We start from the raw sequence: 19,932 nt of genomic DNA on the forward strand, positions 1-19,932 counted from the left end.
AGTAGGGGAAGTCTCTGGAAGTAGTCGACTACTTTTAAATACATAATCTGTCCAGTAAACTAAGGAATATAGCTATATCATGTCATGTGGCCTTTTTGATATTTGAATCTAGATTGATTTGAATTAAAGGCTCTGCCTTCTTGGGAGGCTGAGGCAGGATGGTCATGAGTTTGGAGCCAGCCTGGGTTCCATAGTGTTCAAGGCCAGCCTGAACTACATAGTGAGACCCTGTCTCAAAAAAAACAAAAGACAGACTTCTTCCATCTTTTCCTTGGCCTTCTTTTTTTTTGGTACTGGGAATCGAACTGAGGACCTTGCGCTTGCGAGACAGGTGCAGTGCCGCTGAGCTAAATCCCTGGCCCTCCTCGGCCTTCTTTTAACCTAGTTTTTAAATAATTTCCTTAGGTCATTTCACTGGAGAAACTGAAGGATTTTGGTGAGTGTGTTATTGCCCTTCAGGCCAGTGTCATCAAGAAATTTCTTCAAGGCTTCATGGCTCCCAAGCAAAAGAGAAGAAAAGTCCAAAGTGAAGATTCAGCAAAAACTGAGGAAGTAGATGAAGAGAAAAAAATGGCAGAAGAAGAAAAGGTATTTAGCTATTAAACATGCACAGTAACACCTCAGTTTATGAGCACTTCTATTTGTGAATAGTTTGGTTCACAAACAGAAACTTTTGGCAGAGTTTTGATTACATTCACAAACTCCACGTCTGGTGACAAACATGACCATAACCATCTTCCGTACACAAAAATGCAGACATCTTTCCCAAAATTGTAAAATTATATTCGTAAAATGAGGTATCACTGCAGTTTTAGTATTGTATAGAAGAGTGTAATTTGCTTTTAAAGAAGTCTATCCGTGTCCTTCTAGCTGCTTATATAAGCACTGTGTTCTGAGCCAGTGTTGTTCCTGGCTGGTTTTGGGAGGGGGGTGGTTTTTAAGACAGGGTCTCACTATGGAGTTCAGACTGTCCTTGAACTCAATGTGTAGCCCAGGCTGGCCTCGAACTCGCTGCCATCCTCCTGAGTGCTGCAATTACAGGCATACACCACCACACCTGGCTGTTCCTGTTTTTAAATGGTCATTTCCACTAGGTTTGTGGTTTCCAAATTGGTCTGTGGAGCAGAGGTATAGAGGAAGTATACCCTAAACCCCCCTACCAGAGTTCAGTTCTCTTTTTTAAAAGGTGGTAGTGGTTATTGAATACTTTCTAAATGGCAGTAAAATGCACATAATGTAGAATTTATCATTTTATGTGTACAGTTCTAGATTCATAGTATTACACAGATATCACCACCATCCATTTCTAGAATTTTTTTTTTTTATCTTACCAGCCTGAAACTACATACACTACATTAACTCTCATTTCCTCCTCCCCCCCAACCTCTAGCAACCACCACTATGTCTCTGAATTTGACTCCTGTAGGTGCCTCATAGAAGCAGAATCCCACAGTATATGACCGGGATTCTGTCCTCAAGATTCGTGCATGGTTTACCACATGCCAGAAGTTTTTTTTAAGGCTGAGGGCTATTCTAGTATATGGTAAAAGAAAAACATTTCTCCAGCCAACATACTTCTGATGTGAAATATGTGAGTTTCTTCCAGAGCAAACAGTTCTCCAATTCTTTACCAACACCAAGTGGTAAATTCAATTCAGTCCTGATACTGTTTGCTCTACTCTTTGTGGCGTTTGTGTCAGATCCCCCAAGTCAAGGATTTGGTCTCGCAAGATTGCCCTCCAGATTCCCATCCCAGGTTGTTACCTATACCAACTGTAAATAGAGGGTTTTCATGATCCCTTCTTTGCTAAAATGGCTCACAGAAATCAGGGAAGCATTTTGCTTAGGCTCATGAGATTATTATGGACACATTTCAGAAGCAGCCAGATAGAAGTGAAGTATCGGACAGGCGTGGGGCTGGGGAGTGCACAAAGCTTCCATCCCCCTCTTGACCTCCACCCTTCCACTGTTAATCCGAAAATGCACTACCTACACCTAACCCACCCACATCATAGCTTAGCAGCACAGTACCATAGGCCCCTGGGTGTTTCCCACTTCTGATTAGGTAGCTGACTGGGAACTGTGCCTTACAGGTCCTGCCCAGCAGCATCAGAGAGTATTGTTCCATATTATCATCAGCCTAGAAAAAGGTCCAATTGTGAAGTCTTACTAACGATAGCCTTTTTTCACTGTCTTAAGGTCTGAACATAGGAAGTTGAACCATTAAGACAGGGGCCATCTTTGTCGATGAACAGTGCTTGGCTACCAGGGCCTATTAGAGAAAATTTCTCAGGAGAAACTGAAAACCTGGGTTTTAAAGAATAAGTAGGAATTATCAGGTCATTGTAGGAGTAGCATATGTCTTTTCAGTTTGAACTGAAATTGGCCTCTTTGTCACTGACGGCTAGTTTTAGTTTGTTCTTTTAGTTTGTTCAGAATGAACCTACTTCTTGCTAAAATCACCTCAAATATTTATACATAGTCGTCGTTCCCCCGCCCCCCTTCTTCCTGAGGCCACAGGTGATGGGTTATATGGGGAAGATAATTTTGGGTGGGAGGCAGAGCAGAGAACAAAATGTTCAGTCTAGGTAAAGGTTTAATTCACAATTTAGGGACCTCACATGTATGTTGTTATCTTCCTAGGCTAAGTTGTCACCTTCCTATATTCCTTTTGATAGCTGCTTAGCACCTACATGACCTTCTAAATGACATCTGAGATACCAGATCTAAGATACCAGATGGTTATCTAGTCCCCTTTTTTCATTGGGCATTTGTGTCATCTTTAATGGTACGTAGGTTTTATTTTTAACTTGGCTCTATACAAAGAATCTTTCTTGGTAAGTTCTTTCCAAGAGGGCCATCTTTGCTTGCCATTTCTTTTCCTTTAACATTTTCTCTGAGAATTAGCTAGTATGTATAGAATTCTCATTAAGCTGTTTTTGAGTACTAGGAGAAACCAGTCCCCCAGTGAAGCTTAGCTTGTGAGAGCACTTGTTCCTTAGCTTAGCTGGGGGAACCTGCCCCTCCCAGGTCCAGACACAGCACAGAAGTGGAAAGCCAGAGAGCTTCTGGAAGTCAGTCTGATGGCATTGAGTGGCTGGGCAGTGTTCTGCGTGAACATGGCGTCATGCCCCGCAGTTCCCTACCACGGAGCAGCTTCACTCCAGCTCAGAAATTTTCCACTGTCCTTTGCTTTGAAAGTTTCCACTTAGCAAGGGCCAAAGTTTTTCAGCTGGCACTAGGCTGTTGCATGAGTTTGTCAGCCGCTAATGTGGGCTCCATTTGCCTTATTTATGAAAGTAGTTTGTCTTTTTAATCATTTTATGATAATAGATTATCTCAAGTATTTATGGTTACTTTGTTTCTTTGAATCAAATGGGAAAGATAATGTATAATTTGACAAAATTCTGGGTTTTCTGGCTCGCTTTTACTTTGGTTGCATTTGCCCTGACAACCTGTTACTTGTTTTTCAATTTTATTTTTAATTGAATTTAATTTATTATTTTAATTGTAGAAATTTCTGGGGTACAGTGTGGTAATTCAGTACATGTATGCAGCATATAATAATCTCAGAGTAGTTAGCATTTCCATCTCCTTAACATATTTAAAAATTAACACATAGTCATTGTACATATTTATGGGCTACTGTTGATATTTCAGAAAATAATGCCTTATGAATTTGCTTCTCATTCTTGTACAGACACCGTGTGAATTTTGTGTATCCTTCCAATTTTGGAAGGCAGCTAGAACTTGGTTTTCCATTTTGAATTGTCTTTTGTAGACTTCTGCATTGTTACATCCCTCCCAAGAAAGGATAATCATCTTTCCCAGGGTTAAGCAAGGGAACTAACAGTGATTTGCATATATGATCCTTCCCTTTTGGTTTGTTATACCTACTTCTAACTAAGAATTAACTTTATTTAGGGCTGGGGATTTAGCTCAGTGGTTCCGCCACCTGCCTCAGAAGCACAAGGTCCCGAGTTCAATCCCCGGTACCAAAAAAAACAAAAACAAGAATTAACTTTATTTAAACATATGCTAGACAATTTGAGTTTTCCACCAGAATAATGTATCTAGGCTCCAAACAGCACTGTAGAACCCAAGGTTTTTACTGGATACCATCAGTGTTGAGTGAAAATTTCAACTTGCTAGTGTTTATTTTTAAAAACATTCCCTTGAATGTACAAGATTTTATTAAGTTTTGATTTGTTTTGTTTTGGGGTTTTTTGTGTTTTAGGTTTTATTGGTACCTAGGACCTTGCGCTTGTGGGGCAGACGACAGCACCACTGAGCCCTTTTGTTTGGATTTTTGAGACAAGATCTCACTCTGTAGCCCAAGCTAGCCTTCGGTCATTCATGTTCCTTCTCCCTTAGCCTCACAAGTGCTGATGTTAAGGGCTTGCACTAGCATACTGGGCAGTTTTGTGTGTGTGTGTGTATGTGCGCGCGCGTGTGTAGGTGATGGGATCAAACCCAGGGGTATTCTACCACTGAGATAACACCTCCACCCCCAGCCTTTTTTTTTTTTTTTTTTTTGAGATAGGTCTGGCAATGTTGCTCAGGCTGATCTTAAAGTTACAATTAACTTTCTTCTCTTAGCCTTCAGAGTAGCTGGGATTATAGGTATGTGTATTCACACCTAGCTATTTTGTTTCCTAAAACACTGAATCATTTGGGATATTGTACAATGAGAGACCAGCATGTTTCTCAAATCCTGAGTGTCTTATGTTTTTGCCCTCAAAGTTAGAGGCTGAGCTGGGCATGGTGGTACACATTTATAATCCCAGCACCCAGGAGGCTGAGGCAGGAATGATGTACTGTTACAAGCTATGTGATTGAACCTAGAAGGAGAAGGCCACCATTTAAGATCTGTTTTTTAAAAATAAATAAGCTTATTTCCAAGATCTTTTCAGATTTCTAAAAAAAACTTTAATGAGGCCTAGTTTGAGATGCTCAAATTTCATAATGACTAGGAAATAATTAGGAAATATACAGCAGTACTGTGTGTCCATAAGACTGTTTTCTCCAGTACTTGTGTGCGCTGCATCTGGCTTCTCACCAGAGGACAGCTAAGCTCATTTGTAGTCCAGCCCCTGCTTGTTATCAGAAGTCTAAGAGCTGAACCTGAGGCAGGAATCTAGTTCAATCTAGGTGACAGAGTGAAACTACATCTGAAAAAAAAATTTTATCTTAAATTTATATTCTTTTGGACAGATTTGGATTATTTATCTGTGTTTAAATGTAGACTTGTGTATTTATTGTATCTTTATTGTTCATAAATTTATATATATAGCATTCTCTGGATTCTATTCTTTTGTAGAAAAGAGAAAGGGCAGCCTTTATTCCCTTCCCTCAGCCTTCAGCCATAGTGAGTGCTCACAGCTAGCTCAACTCTCTTTGACCTTTGGTAATGTTTTTGTTTTTCTCCCATTTCCTGAGATGGAGCCCAGGGCCTCAGCTATCCCCCCAGCCTCTGTGTTGTGTTTTTTGACTTATCTGAGAGCAATTACCACTAAATTAGTATTTGTGTACAAATATGCTCATTTGATCATTTATGCAGGATACACATTGAAAACTCAAAACCACTTTACAAAATAGCAGTATAAATTAACTTGACTAAAATGGTGATTTTGTTCCTCCTTAGAATATGTATAGGAGAGAGGGGATCATGTTTACTGTGGAAATTCCTAATGTACTCCCCCCCCTTTTCTAACTCTGTTTTTCTTGGGCTGTTCTTTTAATTTGTATTCTCTGTTGATGGGGAAGCACAAAAGTAGGTTATGCTGAGAGTAACTGTCCAGAGTGAAGTCAGGCTAACTCCTGGGACCTTAAAATTTTTACTTTAGTTAGAAGAAGACAAAAGAAATATTTTGTATTGGGTAGTTAATACTTTAAGTGTTGTCCAAAATGCTTTACAGAGTCTGTACCATGTATAGGCCCTGTAATCTAGGTTTATGGCACAGATTAGTCTGAAACAGATTATCTTGCTAACCAGTTTTGTCAGGTATACAACATTGTTGCATGGTAGCATTTATAGCACAAAAACATTCTTACTTGGTTTTTTTGTTGTTGTTTGTTTTTGTTTTGTGTTTTGGGTGGTGCTGAGGAATTGAACCTAGGGCTTTGTACATGCTAGGGAAACACTTTACTGCTGATCTACATCCCTGTACTTGGTTGCTACTTTGTATTATGGGTTTGTTTTGTTTTTTTCGGTACTGGGGATTGAACTCAGGACCTTGGACTTGCCAGGCAGGAGAAGTGCCACTGAGCTACATCCTTAGCCCCTAGCTTCCTGTTTTTAAATGATATAGAATCTTTTAAGTGGACTCTACTTATTTCAGTGGTTTTGAGGTCATTGTAGTAATCTGGCCCGGTTTGCTTTCTGGTTAGGTTGCATCTGCCCTGGAAAAGTGGAAGACAGCAATCCGTGAAGCTCAGACTTTTTCCAGAATGCATGTCCTACTTGGGATGCTTGATGCCTGTATCAAGTGGGATATGTCTGCAGAAAATGCCAGGTGCAAAGTTTGTCGAAAGAAAGGTATGTTTAAATCTCTAATCTGGGTGCCTCAGGGACTAAGCCTTCCAGTCTCAAGACCTTTTCTCTCCAAAAGAATTTTGTGTGCACACATTTTAAGTGTGGTGGAGAAGTTTTACCCTCTTCTGAGGTTTTATCAAATGCTTGTCTTTGAATTTACATGCTAGTGAATCAGAGCAGATGCTTCTTCAGTTTAGAGTATACAATAAGAGCGGTTGATCTCACCAGATTGAAGATTTTTAGAGGGCAAATTGACTTAATCTGAATTTTGTGATCATAGAATTTGAGTTATCTATGCAGTGAGATGGGTGCTTCCAGCAGAGGTCAGTTTTTGTACATTCCAAAGAACGCTGACTTGGTCATTTCAGCACTGAGTCCTTACAGACCGCATCATTGGAAATAATTTGTTTTGAGGCTGGGATCTAAAAGCCATATGGTTAACTTCTCGGTAGCTTAAGTTATTTTTTTTTTTTTGATACTGGGGATCGAACTCAGGTCCTTCCGCTTGTGAGGCAGGCACCGGAACCACTAAGCTAAATCCCCAGCCCTAGCTTAAGTTATTTTATGAATTAGGTTAAGGTTTATAATTTCTAAGGATAGAAAAATTCTATATAAAGTCCTTCAGTTGCTGATTAAAAATGAAGGTTTGAGGGCTAGGGATTTAGCTCAGTGGTTCCGCCACCTGCCTTGCAAGTGCAAGGACCCAAGTTCTATCCCTGGTACCCCCAAAAAAAAAAGAAGAAGGTTTGAGAGAATTATCTATGATAAGCTGATTCAGTGTGGTTTTTCAAATGTAAGGAGACAAAGTGACTTAGAATCACACCAGCCATCACTTGGTTTTTGTTGCCTCTTAGTAAATACTGCTCACCCTCTCCTGGGTAGATTTGGGGAAATAAGTTAGGAGCCCTCTTCTCTAAGTTACCTATACTCTGGTTTATGACATATTTCTTTTCAGAAAATGACTGCATTTTTTTTAACTGGGTTGTAACTTCTGGATGTTTGTTCTTCTGTGGTGTTGGCTGAGGGTCAGCAGTTCATTCTTTCTTTTTTTTTTTTTTTTTTGCAGTACTGGGGATCGAACTCAGGACTTTGTGCTTACAAGGCAGGCACGGTGCCACTGAGCTACATCCCCAGCCCAGCAGTTCTTATATATGTCAGTGACTCCTGCTGTGCTATTGATAATGCTGTGCAAGTTTTATCTTTCTGCAGGTGAGGATGACAAACTGATCTTATGTGATGAGTGTAATAAAGCCTTCCACCTGTTTTGTCTGAGGCCGGCCCTCTATGAAGTACCAGATGGCGAGTGGCAGTGCCCAGCTTGCCAGCCTGCTACTGCCAGGCGCAATTCCCGTGGCAGGTGAGAATTTTTCTTTTAAAAATAAGTGAATGAAAAAATTAAAATAAAAAAAATAAAAATAAAAATAAGTGAATGAGTAGATAAGCTTCAGTTATTTAAACTTGAGTAATTCTAGGGCGCTCTAAGCTAATCTTTTGAGTACAGAGCTTGATCATTTATGTTGCTTCAGTGAAAGCTCGAAGGGCTCTGATCTGATTCTGGTTGCATGTTGACATTTCTAGTTTTCACTCCTAGCCACGTCTATAGCCTTGATCATACTTTCTTCTCAGGTAACAACAGATCTGTCTCCTTCTACCTTCTGCAACCATCCATGGCTAAAAGCCTACCATCGAACTTAGTTTACCTTCCCTCCCCATAACTACTGTTTCCTTTCCTTGTTGTGATTAGAACTTTGGCATCAACTTGGACATGGACCTTCTCTTCCTTATCCTATATATTTATTAATTTGCCATGTTACCAGTCCAATGTGCAAATATCTTAAGGATTACTCATCTACTCTGCAGTCTTCATGGTCCCTGCTATTATTTGTCCCTCCTCCCCATGTCTGACCCCCAGGCTCCATCAGTGGCTTTTCCACTCTCTTCCTTACCTCCTGTCTTTCCCCCTCTACCCATCCAGCTATTACAGCAATATCAGAATCATATGCATAAGGCAAAGATCTGTTCGCTTTCCTGAACTAAACTTTCCATCTTTCCATTGCCTCTAGAATAAAGCCCACCCTTTAAGCATAACTTCTGAGACTTGGCACAACCCTAACCTAGGTGTTTTGAGCCCTAGTTCCTCTGCATACTGTTTGTTTTTCATCCTTCCTCCCATCTGGGAATACTCTCTGTCTAGCACTCCTAACTGGGTAAACTGCCCATGGCCTAGCTCAAATTGCACTGCTTTTTCAAAGTCTTTTACATCCTTAGAGTTGTTTCTCCTCTGTGACAGCTGAGCTTTCAATCTCTGAAACAGGATTTCAGCGCCTGTATCTTGCCTTTATGCTTAGTTTTGTACACGGCTGCCTCCCATGAGATTGTCAGTGTGAGTAGCGGCGATGCTTTGTTCTACACTCCAGTATCAATATGTCCAAACACAGGACCTTGTAAAGAGGAGACACCTAATATTTGCCAAGTTAATTTGTTTCCCACATCAAACTTTGAGGTTGTAAAAGGGAACTTATAGGCATTCTGGCGTCGTCTCCCTTATAAAGGGCAGAGCTGTTTGATCGTGACCCCGCCTAACAGTATTACCAGATTATTTCTCACTCCATTCCAGCTACACTTAGAGAGATGAGGCATGCTGCCATGAAGTGGTGGGGCTTTGGACCAGCTGCTCTGAGCTGGGATTACCATTGCTTTGATGTCATAGTCATCTGCAAGCTGTCTCAGCTCCTGGAAGTGGGCCATCAAGGTGGAGTAACACCTGTCTCGGCTCTGTTTATCCTTTCAGTCCACCCCAGAATCGGGGGCAGCTTTTAGTACCTGAAATGTTACCTTATGTGGCTCTTTTTGTGAGACAAAAGTAATAGTGTTTTGTATTGTTTTGCGTGAAGAGGGGTACAGTTGCAGTTTGGTCTTGATTTCTTTTGCCATTGGTGTCTTGTCTAAACCATTTGGACCTGAACAGAGGGAGGCATACAGCTGAGGCTTCATTTTGCATTCTGTGAAAAGCTCTCCTGGCCTAGGTGCGGGGCCTCTCCCCTTATTATCAGCTCTATCTCATCTGTGAAGAGCAACATGTCACTGGGATCCCTGTGGGACTCAGCCCCTCTCAGGACCACTTTGGGATAGAACTGTGCTTCTTACATGATTTTTCCTCCTCATAGGAATTACACTGAAGAGTCTGCCTCTGAGGACAGTGAAGATGATGAGAGCAATTCAGAAGAAGAGGAGGAGGAGGAAGAGGAGGAGGAAGATTATGAAGTGGCTGGTTTGCGGTGTAAGTGCTCAGTTGGCCTCACCAGGCTCCCCAGCTGACGAAGCAAGGCTGGGCTGGCAGTAGTCAACGTTGCTGTCTTCTCTTTCTTGAGGCTGAGCTGCCATGTGCTGAAATTGGTTTCCAACATGATATTCATGACCCGCCTATATGGAAGTAAGGTGATGTGGTCTCAAAGATACCAACATGTGACAGATTGACTGTTGTAAGATGTAGTGGTGTTCAGGTTTTCGAGCATGTTAAGGACAGCACTGGTTGGGGGTGGTGGGGGTAAGTAGCCTGTCCCATTACCATCTCCTTAACTGCCTTTTGGCCTCTGGTGCAGTGCTGCTGCTTATTTTTCCTCTCTGGTTACAGTGACTTTTCTCTTCTGTGGAATGTGCAGATGTGTAGCTTTGCTAGTTTGAAAAGAGAAGGCTGATTTTCCCTGGCTCACATGGAAAAATGTTGAAAGATTCAAATCTGTTCTCACTAGATGGATGCCAGTAGGGGACACAACCTCATCAGTCATGCTCAGCACAGGCCAGTTCTCATGTTCTTCTCTCATGAATTCACTGTGTGGTATGCAGCTCAAACTGGCCTCAGATTCGCAGAAAACCTCCTTCCTTTGCCTCCCAAGTGCTGGGATTACAGGTGTCCCACCTCCATCTCCACCGCCATGGAACCCAGGGCCTTTTCACTGAGCTATTTGTTTGTATTTATTTTTAATTTTGAGAAAGAGATGGGTCTGAATTTAAGAGCCTTTTTTTTCTTTGTACCAGGGATCGAACTCAGGTCTCTGCACTTTCGAGGCAGGTGGCAGAACCACTGAACTAAATCCCCGGCCCAGGAGCCCATTTTGTTTGTTTACTAGATGTGATTTTCAAGAATCCCGGGGTAGGTGAACAGGTGGTCCCTTGATCCTACATTGTTAGGAAGGTGTCCTTGTAATGGACGAGACCGAGAGTCGGGATTGAGTGCGCATTTGTCTGAGAACAGGTTCTGAATATAGCATTGAATTGGTTCTGTTTATTTTCAAACCAGTGACTGCTTTCACTTCCACATTGTTGCTTTTTCCAAGGAACTGTTCCTTTTCTAGGATTCTAGAGACTCTAGGGAAAGGATCTAAGAAGTATTGGGTACTTCAGAGCTTTTTGTCTGCTCTACCATTCAGGCCGTTCCCAGAGTGCCCAAGCATCTGAGCCTCAGCTTCTTCCCCTCTTCTCCTTTCTTACTAGTCTGGTCTTGAGCCAGAGGCCCCAGAAGAGTCAGTGAAGGGTTATGATGGTCAGAAATGGAGTGAAAGCATTGTTCATTGGTTCTTTGTGTCACTGTCTGCCTTGGACCCCATCTCTGCCCAGGTGTCACATCTGCTGTCCAGAGTTTCAGCAAGGAAAGGCTGAGGAACGGCCTTTTGTCGCCTTAGTGGAAAAGCCCCAAGCTCGTCCTCATGGTGCTTGCTCCCCGGGGAGGACTGAGGGTCTTTGGTGGGCCTGACTTGGAGTACCTGTTGTCACCTGGAGCCACAGTAGTCTCAATGGCCTCATACTTAGTCTCTGCAGTGCTGCACAAGGCCCTTAGGGAAGTGGCCCAGCCCACTTTGTGGTTTTCAGAAATGAAGGAAAGCAGGACTGTGGCCAGCCCTGAATTGAATTTGGTGAGAAAGACGTGGCTTTTAACATAAGTCACCTTTTGTGTGTGTGCGTGCGCGTGCGTGTGTGTGTGTGCGTGCGTGTTTGAAACAGGGTCTTGCTATGTAGTTTAGACTGGCCTTGAACTCATTGTGTAGCCCACGCTGGCCTCAGACTCACAGTGACCCTCCTGCCTCACCTCCCGAGTGCTGGGATTACACGTGTCCACCACCACACCTGTCAGTGACCTTTTCTATAGAAAGACTCAATGGAGGGCCGGAGATTTAGCTCAGTGGTTTCACCGCCTGCTGCACAAGCTCAAGGACCTAAGTTCCATTCCTGGTACCAGGAAAAAAAACAAAAGACTCAATGGAGTCTTTTTTGTTTTGTTTTTTGATTTTGAGTGTAGGATAACTCGGTTGTGAAATGGATTTAGTTTTAAGATCAGATTCCATCTTACATGTAAATGCTGAGCTCTGGCTGTGGGAGACCCAGGTTGCCCTGTTAGTAAGCAGCTTTTCCTCAGGTACAGTTGAGTCCTGCAAGGCCCTTGGCTGGAGTAACAAGGGTAGAAGTACTTGGGGACCTGGCCCTCTGAAAGATGTTAGAGAGTTGAGTTGAGGGAGGGTACGCATTCACTGCACTTGCTATCCCTTAGTGTCTTGTTTGGGAGGATCAGAGAACGGCGAGAGCACCCTATAACCCAAAGGAAGCTGCTGCTTAGCCTGTCGGAATGGTCTTATCCTGTCCCAATGTTCACTCATGCTCTCTTGCTCTGAATTCATATTGATTTCAGTGAGACCTCGAAAGATCATCCGGGGCAAGCAGATTGTCATCCCCCCTGCATCTAGGCCAGGCCGCCGACCAGGGAAGAAGCCACATCCTCCCCAGAGGTCACAGCAGAAGGCATCCCCTGTGGACGATGTTGAAGTGGATGAGCTGGTAAGAGGCACTTGTTACCTCCCTCTCGCCTTTCTGTTGTATTCCGCACCGCACCACTAGGAATTCACCAGGCAACAGGTGGGAAGCTCCCTCCCTCCTTGCTCCCCCAGCCAGGGGGCTGAGGAAGCAGATGGGTGGCCTCTGGGCAGACAAGACAGCAGGCCCTCCAGGAACAGCTATGTCCGGCATTCCCCTGCTGTGCGGCCTGCAAACTGTCTGCTAGTTAGCAGCAGCCTGAAACTTATTAAGGATTTTAAAATAGTATCCATGTGTCTCTGGTGGGCCCAGAGGGGCTGGGTCTCCCTTGTGGGAATGTCAGCAATGTGGAGCCTCACTTACTGTTGGGTCTTTTGCCGACAGTTGTTAGGGGAGGGACATTCCCCTCCCCTCTGCACTTCAGCCAATGTAATTTTAGTAGTTTTGTTTTAGATCTACTTGAGTGTTGAACAAAAAGAAGCTCTTGTAAACTTGCTTATTTTGACAGATCACATTGGGGTTGGGGACATAAAGCAAGCCGTTAGGGAGATCAAAGGGCATTAAAGAGCCTCCTGGGCCCCTCCCACACCCTTTACTGCTGTGCCTCCTACTGCTGAGAGTCCCAGCTGGCGATAGCTACCTGGAAGGCAGGCCTCGTGCCTTCTCTCTGTAGCCACGTCCTCCTACGCACCTGCCATGGACCACCCCAGGAAGGGAGTAGACCTCTTGCTTTCTTTTTTTGGTACTGGGGATCGAACTTGGGACCTTGTGCTTGCAAGGCAGCCGTTGGAACCACTGAGCTAAATCCCTGGCCCGACCTCTTGCTTTTCTTCCCAAAGATGCCTCTCCCCACAAAATAACCCGTCTGGCTTTTTCCAGTTGCTTATTTATACCCATCCACAGTATCGCCATAATCCCAGGTCCATCTGCTGTCAGGGCCAGCATCCTGTTGACAGTGGCCCTCTCTCGCCGGCCCCAGCAGTTCTGCCGTTAATGCGGCAACTGGTGCCTGCTCCCTGCCGCTTTGATCCCCATCCACCAGGGAGAAGGCAAATGGGACGGATGGAGGATGCCTGCCCCTTGCTGAGAGTGTGACAGACTCTGCTCCAAGGAACTGGTTGAACTCTGTTTTCTTTCTAAAGCAGAGATACACATTTTCTTCTCTGTCTACTCCTGCTGTGCTCTGAGACCTGTGATAAGATTCTTCTTTCTTTTGTGCTAGGTGCTTCAAACCAAGCGCAGCTCCCGGAGGCAAAGCCTGGAGCTGCAGAAGTGTGAGGAGATCTTGCACAAGATTGTGAAGTATCGCTTCAGCTGGCCCTTCAGGTGTGCGGGGCAGGTGCTGGCACTGCCCTGGGTCCCCTCCTTCCAGGACGAACCTTGGTGGCAGAGGGATTAACTTGTTCACGTGGGGAGGGAGGGACGGTTCTGACAAGGTGGACACAGCTCTGTCCCCCAGGTGGCTACTACCTACAGCTGTGGACCTTCAGGCGCCGGTTACTAGACACCAGGGTTTCTCTGAGTTGCATTCAAGACCATGCAGACATCTCCATTTGGTTCTTCTTTACAGGGAGCCCGTGACCAGAGACGAGGCCGAGGACTACTATGATGTGATCACCCAACCTATGGACTTTCAGACAATGCAGAACAAATGTTCCTGTGGAAACTACCGCTCAGTGCAGGAGTTTCTCACCGACATGAAGCAAGTGTTTACCAATGCTGAGCTTTACAACTGCCGCGGCAGCCATGTTCTGAACTGCACGGTGAAGACAGAACAGTGTCTGGTGGCTCTGCTGCATAAACACCTTCCTGGTCACCCGTATGTCCGCAGGAAACGCAAGAAGTTTCCTGATCGGCTTGCTGATGATGAAGTGGACAGTGATCCAGAGCCTGTTGGACAGTCCAGGGGACGAAGACAGAAGAAATAGAGGCGGGGGCTGTGGTAAGGGAGGTGGGGGACAGTAGGAGACAACCAGGGCGGTGGGAGAGGAAGTTGGAGAACTCCAAAAGGAAGCAGTCACGGAGTCCAGAAATGCCTGTCACTCCAAGCCTGGGCTGTTTTTCTCCAATTCCCCATATGGCCTTATTCAAGCAGAGCTCTTGGGGAGGCTGATCCTGGTCTGATAGTCTCTGCCAAGAAATACTAGGGGTAGAAGAGGGCCTTAACCCTGCTTTCTGGGAGTTTCCAGGAGGAGGCCAGGGGCCAGTTCTTCCTAGGAACCCAATTCTTTTTCCTTTCCTCCTTCCTAAGGTTCCCCCATGTTGGCTCCCACAGCAGTGCCAAGCCCCTCTGGCCTCCAGGGAAGGGTGACTGTGTTACATAGCAGGATCAAGAGGAGCTAGGCCATTGGGGAGGTGGTGTTGATTTTCTTTTTAATCTATATTTATACACAATCTTGTTTCTTTAAGCCCATACTGTCTGTTCCACCTTCTCCCTCTCAGGTGACAGTATCAGTGAGTGCCATGCAGAACCCTATATTCACCAGCATCATGGGACAGTTGTGGTCTTTTGAGCTTGGCAGAGTAAAGGGACATTCCCTGGAGCCATTCCTGAATACCCCTCCCCTTCTTTGTGACAGCTTCCTCCCTCTTCCCATCTCACCTCACCGCCTCAGAAAACAAAAAACTAAGGCACTTCACTCGAGACTGGCGTCGTGCTTGTAATCGTGCTTATAACCTTTACTTCATGGATCTGGCCAGAGGGTGTTGGAGCCCAGCCCACCCACACACCAGACAAGCTCTTAGGGAGCAGAAGAGCAGGAAGACTGTAATGTTTGACGTTTTTTAAATTGACTTTTCTAGTTATTAAAAGTTGCTTGTTTTAGCAGTGATATTGTATAAAGAACATCTTGTAAAATATTTGTCATCTTGCTTTGGCACATGTACAGTACAATTTCTATGATGACGTGTTGCTTTACACCCCCATCCTTCCTCGGCCAGCCTGCATTTTCAGAGAAGCTAGGTCGGAGGTCCTCGCAAGCAGGTAGTGGGATCTGGTGGTGCTCTGGGCCGTTTGCCTACTATAGTGGCTCTTTCCGCCTCTGTGCCTGCCTCCTGAGTCCCCACTCTGGCCTCAGACTGGAGCTCTTGTGACTTGTGCATCTCAGCAGGTGGAGAGGAGTGGCCGGAACCTCTGTGAGAGCCCTTCCTATGGCCAGGCTAGCCTAGTTGTTACAGGTAGGCAGAAGTTTGTAGTCTTTCCCTTTTATGACAGATTTTTGATAAACGTATAAGACAGGGTTTAATTTTCTTTTCTATCAACCTTGAATTTGGAAAATGTGAGCACCTCAGCTCTTTAGCCCACAGTTGCCGCTCCTTGGACCGAGATAAATAAAGCCTCTTGACCTGACACTTCAGGTGTGATCCTGTCTCCCCTCTTCCCTGCCCAGGGACTTGGGAATTTGCTCCAGTGGCTGGTGGGTGGGTCACCGTCCCTTCTCCTGTAGGCTTGGAGTGAGCACTGACCTTACAGCGTCATAGTCCCAGCCACCACCGCCTTCTCCTGCTTCTTATCCTAGGTCCAGTCTGTCCTTGTGCTAGTGAGGATCCTGTGTGCCCGCTGCAGTGACACCTGCATTGTTGGTTGGTTTTTAAATTGTCTTTAAGGAGGAAGGGCCCCATTAAAGGGTGAACTTGTAATAAATTGGGATTTCAAATAAACATTATGTACCTGTGTTTATAAGGAAGAAACAATTGTGGTAGCTCTTTCTTTGTGCTCTTGGGGTAGTGGCAATTGGGGAGCTGCTTTCCCTTGACCAGGCCAGAGCCTCTGGACAGGTTGGCCCCACCCATTGCACCCCAGCCTGGGGGGAAAGGGATGGATGTAATCCCTATTCCTGGGTAGGTGGACCATGGCCTCCAAGCCTCTCGTGGCCTTGCCTATCTCAAACCTCCAAATTTTTCATCTGCAGCTAGAGAGAGAGTATCCTTCAAGACTTCATTATGGAAATTTGTGTGGTCCTTTAAATTTTGGGAAATTCACAGTATTGGAAAACATTTTTCAAGGAAAATCTCGAGCACACAGAAAAGAATAATGAATCCCCATGTGCCCAGCTTGCACTGTTCCAACACACAGCCACTCCTGTTTTATTTATACTCATTTATTTATTTATTTATTTATTTTTGGTACCAGGGATTGAACTCGAGTCCTTGCACCTGCGCAGCAGGCAGCGAAACCACTGAGCTAAATCCCTGGCCCTATACTCATTTATTTTTAAAGTCCAGTTGATTTGAGCAGTTGAGTAGGTCGCTGCAGGGCAGCAACCTGCCGGTGGAATACAAAGATTTTGCTGAGCCACTGCTATGATGCTGTTTACTGGGAAGTGGAGCTCCCCAGCCCAGCCACCTGAGCTAGAGTAACGAGAAAAGCATTGGTGCACCGGGTGCAGGCTCTGCTGCTGGCCTCCTGGCCTTGGAGAAGATGGCCCTCAGATGGCCTGCACTGGGCACTTAGGGATGCTCAGGCCTTCAGGAGGAAACAGGCTTCCCGACATCATGCGTGCTCCAGCCTCCAGCTCTGGAGAAGAGCTGTTCCCTGAGACAGGCCAAGTTTCCTAGGCTGGCCTTGAACTCAAGCCTCCTGCCTCAGCCTCCACATGCTGGGATTCCAGGCATGCACCACCATCCCCAGCCTTACCTCTGAACATACTTTGCACAACAGTTGGCACTTGGCATTCCCAGCCTCCACGGGTCATGCCTCCAAGGTCTGGTCCTGATGTTGCTCATCTCAGCACATTGCTCCCTGCCCGGGCTGTAATCTTGAGGAAGAAGCCATTTAGTGATTACCAAGTGATTACTGCAGATGGGGACATGAGACTATTCCTAAGGATGGTCTGAACTGCTGCTTCCGGGAGTCACCTGGGACCTACCACTCTGCATCCTCATCCTTGGTGTTCTCTCCACCTCACGCCTGGATTCTAAAGCAGCCTGAAGAGGAAGCGCCTTACCAACCAGCCAGTCCTGGCAGAAGAGGTTCCCCTGTGGCCCTGTCCTAACTCCTTACCTGGGCCTTAGCGACTCCTCAGGGCTGGCGGCTTCCTCCTTCAGGGAGCCACTTCTGGGGGTGAGCCCCGGCCCTGGGCCCTTGTGGACACAGAAGCAGGGCTAGGAAGCTCTTAACTCAGACCCTCACATGCACAAGCTCAGACCCACCAGACAGGCTGGGCCTGGGCCACTGCACCCTGAAGATGAAGGACATCTCGGGGAGGGAGGGGGTGGCCATGTCAGTTTCTGAGGTACTGCAGCTTGGCTCTGAAGTGTCCTTTTTAGGGGCTTAGGACAAGAAGGTCCCGCTGTGGGAAAGGAGTGGGGCTCCTCACCCATCCCCCGCACAGCTCTGGACATGACCTCCCTAAGTTACACACCTTGCTGTCCCTCACAGGGCACCCAGTCAAATCCGAGGTAGAGATGACAAGTTTCCGAGGGAGACTTAGGCTCAACTCCCTGTGCACCCTCACTCCTGACTCTGACTTTGAGCCAGCCAAGCCCTCTCCCACACTTGGGTCTGTAAACGGGAAAGGACGATCCAGGTGGGAGACCTGGCAAAGGTCATTAGGACATGTGTGTGCTTCCTTCCTCTTTTTCTTCTTCGGTCTGGGACCCTTCCTTGGAGCTTCCAGGCCTGAGAGGAGGCCCCAGGACTCCCCAGTCCTGGCTGCTGTGAACCATCCCAGCCCCAAAGCAGAGCCCCTTGGGACCTGCCTTTCAGACCCTGCACTGCAGTCCTCTGCACTCCCCAACTCTTCTCCCTGTCACCCCAAAAGCCAGCACCAGGCTTGTTCCTGCTGAGTGAACATGACCACAAGCCACTGGCAAGGAAGAGGGCGCTCAAGGTACCCTTTGGATGCGCACCCCCATGGCTTCTCTCTTCCCAGGTCTCTGGAATCCTGTCCCAGCAGGGCACCCCACGCACACACACCCGGTGGCCTCCAGGAAGCTTCCTCACTCTCCGGGGAGTTACAAGGAGCTCGGGTCAGTCAGCCTCAAAGGCACAGACGGGTGTGCTCTGCAGGAAGAGAAGGGTGAGACGAGGGTGTGCCCAGTGCAAGGACCTGCAGAGGTTGGGGAGGGGGTCACAGCTACAGTTCCCCTGGGGGTCAGGTCAGTTCTGTTCCTCCTTAACCCCCTCGACCTGTTGGGGAGCTTGACCCAACCTGTTTGCTTCTCTTCAGACTTGCTTGCCCCTACAAGCCGCTGGCGCAGTGCAAAGAGCTCCTGAGAGGTCCTGCCTTTGGGGTTCAGCGCTCCTACTGACAGGAAGCAGGCAAGGTGGGCACAGAGGCTCCTCCCCAGCCTGGGCCTCCCCTTGGCTCTAAAGGGCCGGGAGCAGGGCTGGGCCCTTTGCATCTCTTGATGCTGAAGGCTGGTTGTGTAGTACACCCAGGGGCACTCACCAAGACCTCACCCGGGCCGAAGTCCGCTAAGGCAGATGCCAAGACGGGGTCCTGGGGTCTGATCCCAGGCCAACAAGAGGCCTCTCGGATACCCACACAGACCCAACTGGCTTACGAGGGGACAGAACTGAGAGAGGCCCCACCAGCCCTGAGCTTCCTTCCCCAGGACCCAGACAGTCCCTTTCCCTACCTCCTGTCACATGAGTGTGCAAAAGCCCCAGGTGGAGCTCTGCAAACTTCCAGACCTTCCCCCACTCACAGCTGCCACCAGCACCCCAATCCTGCCACTGCTTCAAGAGCCGGGGCCAGATTCCCACTCAGCTCCAGGCCTCCTCTTCGCAGGTCATGTCTGTGTTACCCAGATGGCTCCCGGCCAGTCTGGCCCTACCCAGGGATGGGAGGGCCCCGAGCAGGGAAAGGGACACACCAGCCATTTCATGGGGACAGTCACCCTCCAGCCTCAGTCACCAGGGAAGGCAACCTTTGAGACAACTTGGAGACAGGCTGATGCCCTCATTTGCTGCACAAATGAGCGAAGCAGGGCCTGGGATTTAGCTCAGTGGTTTTGCCACCTGCTGCGCAAGCGCAAGGACCTGAGTTCAATCCCCAGTAGCAAAAAAATAAAAAAATCTAACAAATGAGCGAAGCAAAGTGTGAGAAAGGGAAAACTTACTCATGGCCCCAAATGGGTTAGACACCCCAGGGCCAGGTGGCAATGCCATCCCTAGGGATTCCCTGGGTATCCTGGCAGGCATCCCAAACCCGCTTCAGAGACATGCTACTCGGGCCCCAGAGATGCAGAGGGCAGCAAATGCACAAAAATGTCCCCCCACATATGCGCTTGCATGTGCACGCATGCACATGTACACACACACACACACACACACACACAGTGTCCAGGACTTGAAAAATACAGCTGTTCTGCAAGGGAACTTCCTCCTGATTGGTGGGGAACCAGAGGTCAGGGGCCTGGGGTGAGCCCCCCAACTCGGTGCACACAGGGAGCCTCCTGCAGGACCCTCACCCTCCTACCTGCCCCCTTTCCAGCCCAAAGAGGAGTCAGCAGTGCCACACAGGGGTTTATTCTAGTCACAGCTTCCAGAGAACACAACAATAAATTACATCATTAAATAAACTCCCTGCTGGATCATGCCCTCTGCCCCCTCATCCTCTCCTAGGGCCCTCGGGGAACTCAGGCAG

At 46.7% G+C, this 19,932-nt stretch overlaps 1 protein-coding gene across 3 annotated transcripts in view; it reads left to right on the forward strand.

Moving 5' to 3' along the window:
• Baz1b (bromodomain adjacent to zinc finger domain 1B) overlaps positions 1–14,972 on the forward strand; it is a 70,861-nt gene extending 55,889 nt beyond the window's left edge. For all 3 annotated transcript variants that reach the window (XM_087196258.1, XM_087196260.1, XM_087196261.1), the window contains 8 exons: positions 406–588; positions 6,391–6,538; positions 7,745–7,892; positions 9,703–9,815; positions 12,219–12,364; positions 13,563–13,666; positions 13,911–14,282; positions 14,783–14,972. In XM_087196258.1, the coding sequence (XP_087052384.1) occupies positions 406–588; positions 6,391–6,538; positions 7,745–7,892; positions 9,703–9,815; positions 12,219–12,364; positions 13,563–13,666; positions 13,911–14,268 (1,200 nt within the window). In that variant the 3' untranslated portion in view covers positions 14,269–14,282; positions 14,783–14,972. The remainder of the gene's footprint in view (positions 1–405; positions 589–6,390; positions 6,539–7,744; positions 7,893–9,702; positions 9,816–12,218; positions 12,365–13,562; positions 13,667–13,910; positions 14,283–14,782) is intronic.
• Positions 14,973–19,932: the final 4,960 nt, after the last annotated feature.

Source organism: Heterocephalus glaber, unplaced genomic scaffold (assembly GCF_053883595.1).
Source record: "Heterocephalus glaber isolate CG9 unplaced genomic scaffold, H.glaber_assembly_v1.0 deba00001610, whole genome shotgun sequence".
Lineage (NCBI taxonomy): Eukaryota > Metazoa > Chordata > Mammalia > Rodentia > Bathyergidae > Heterocephalus > Heterocephalus glaber.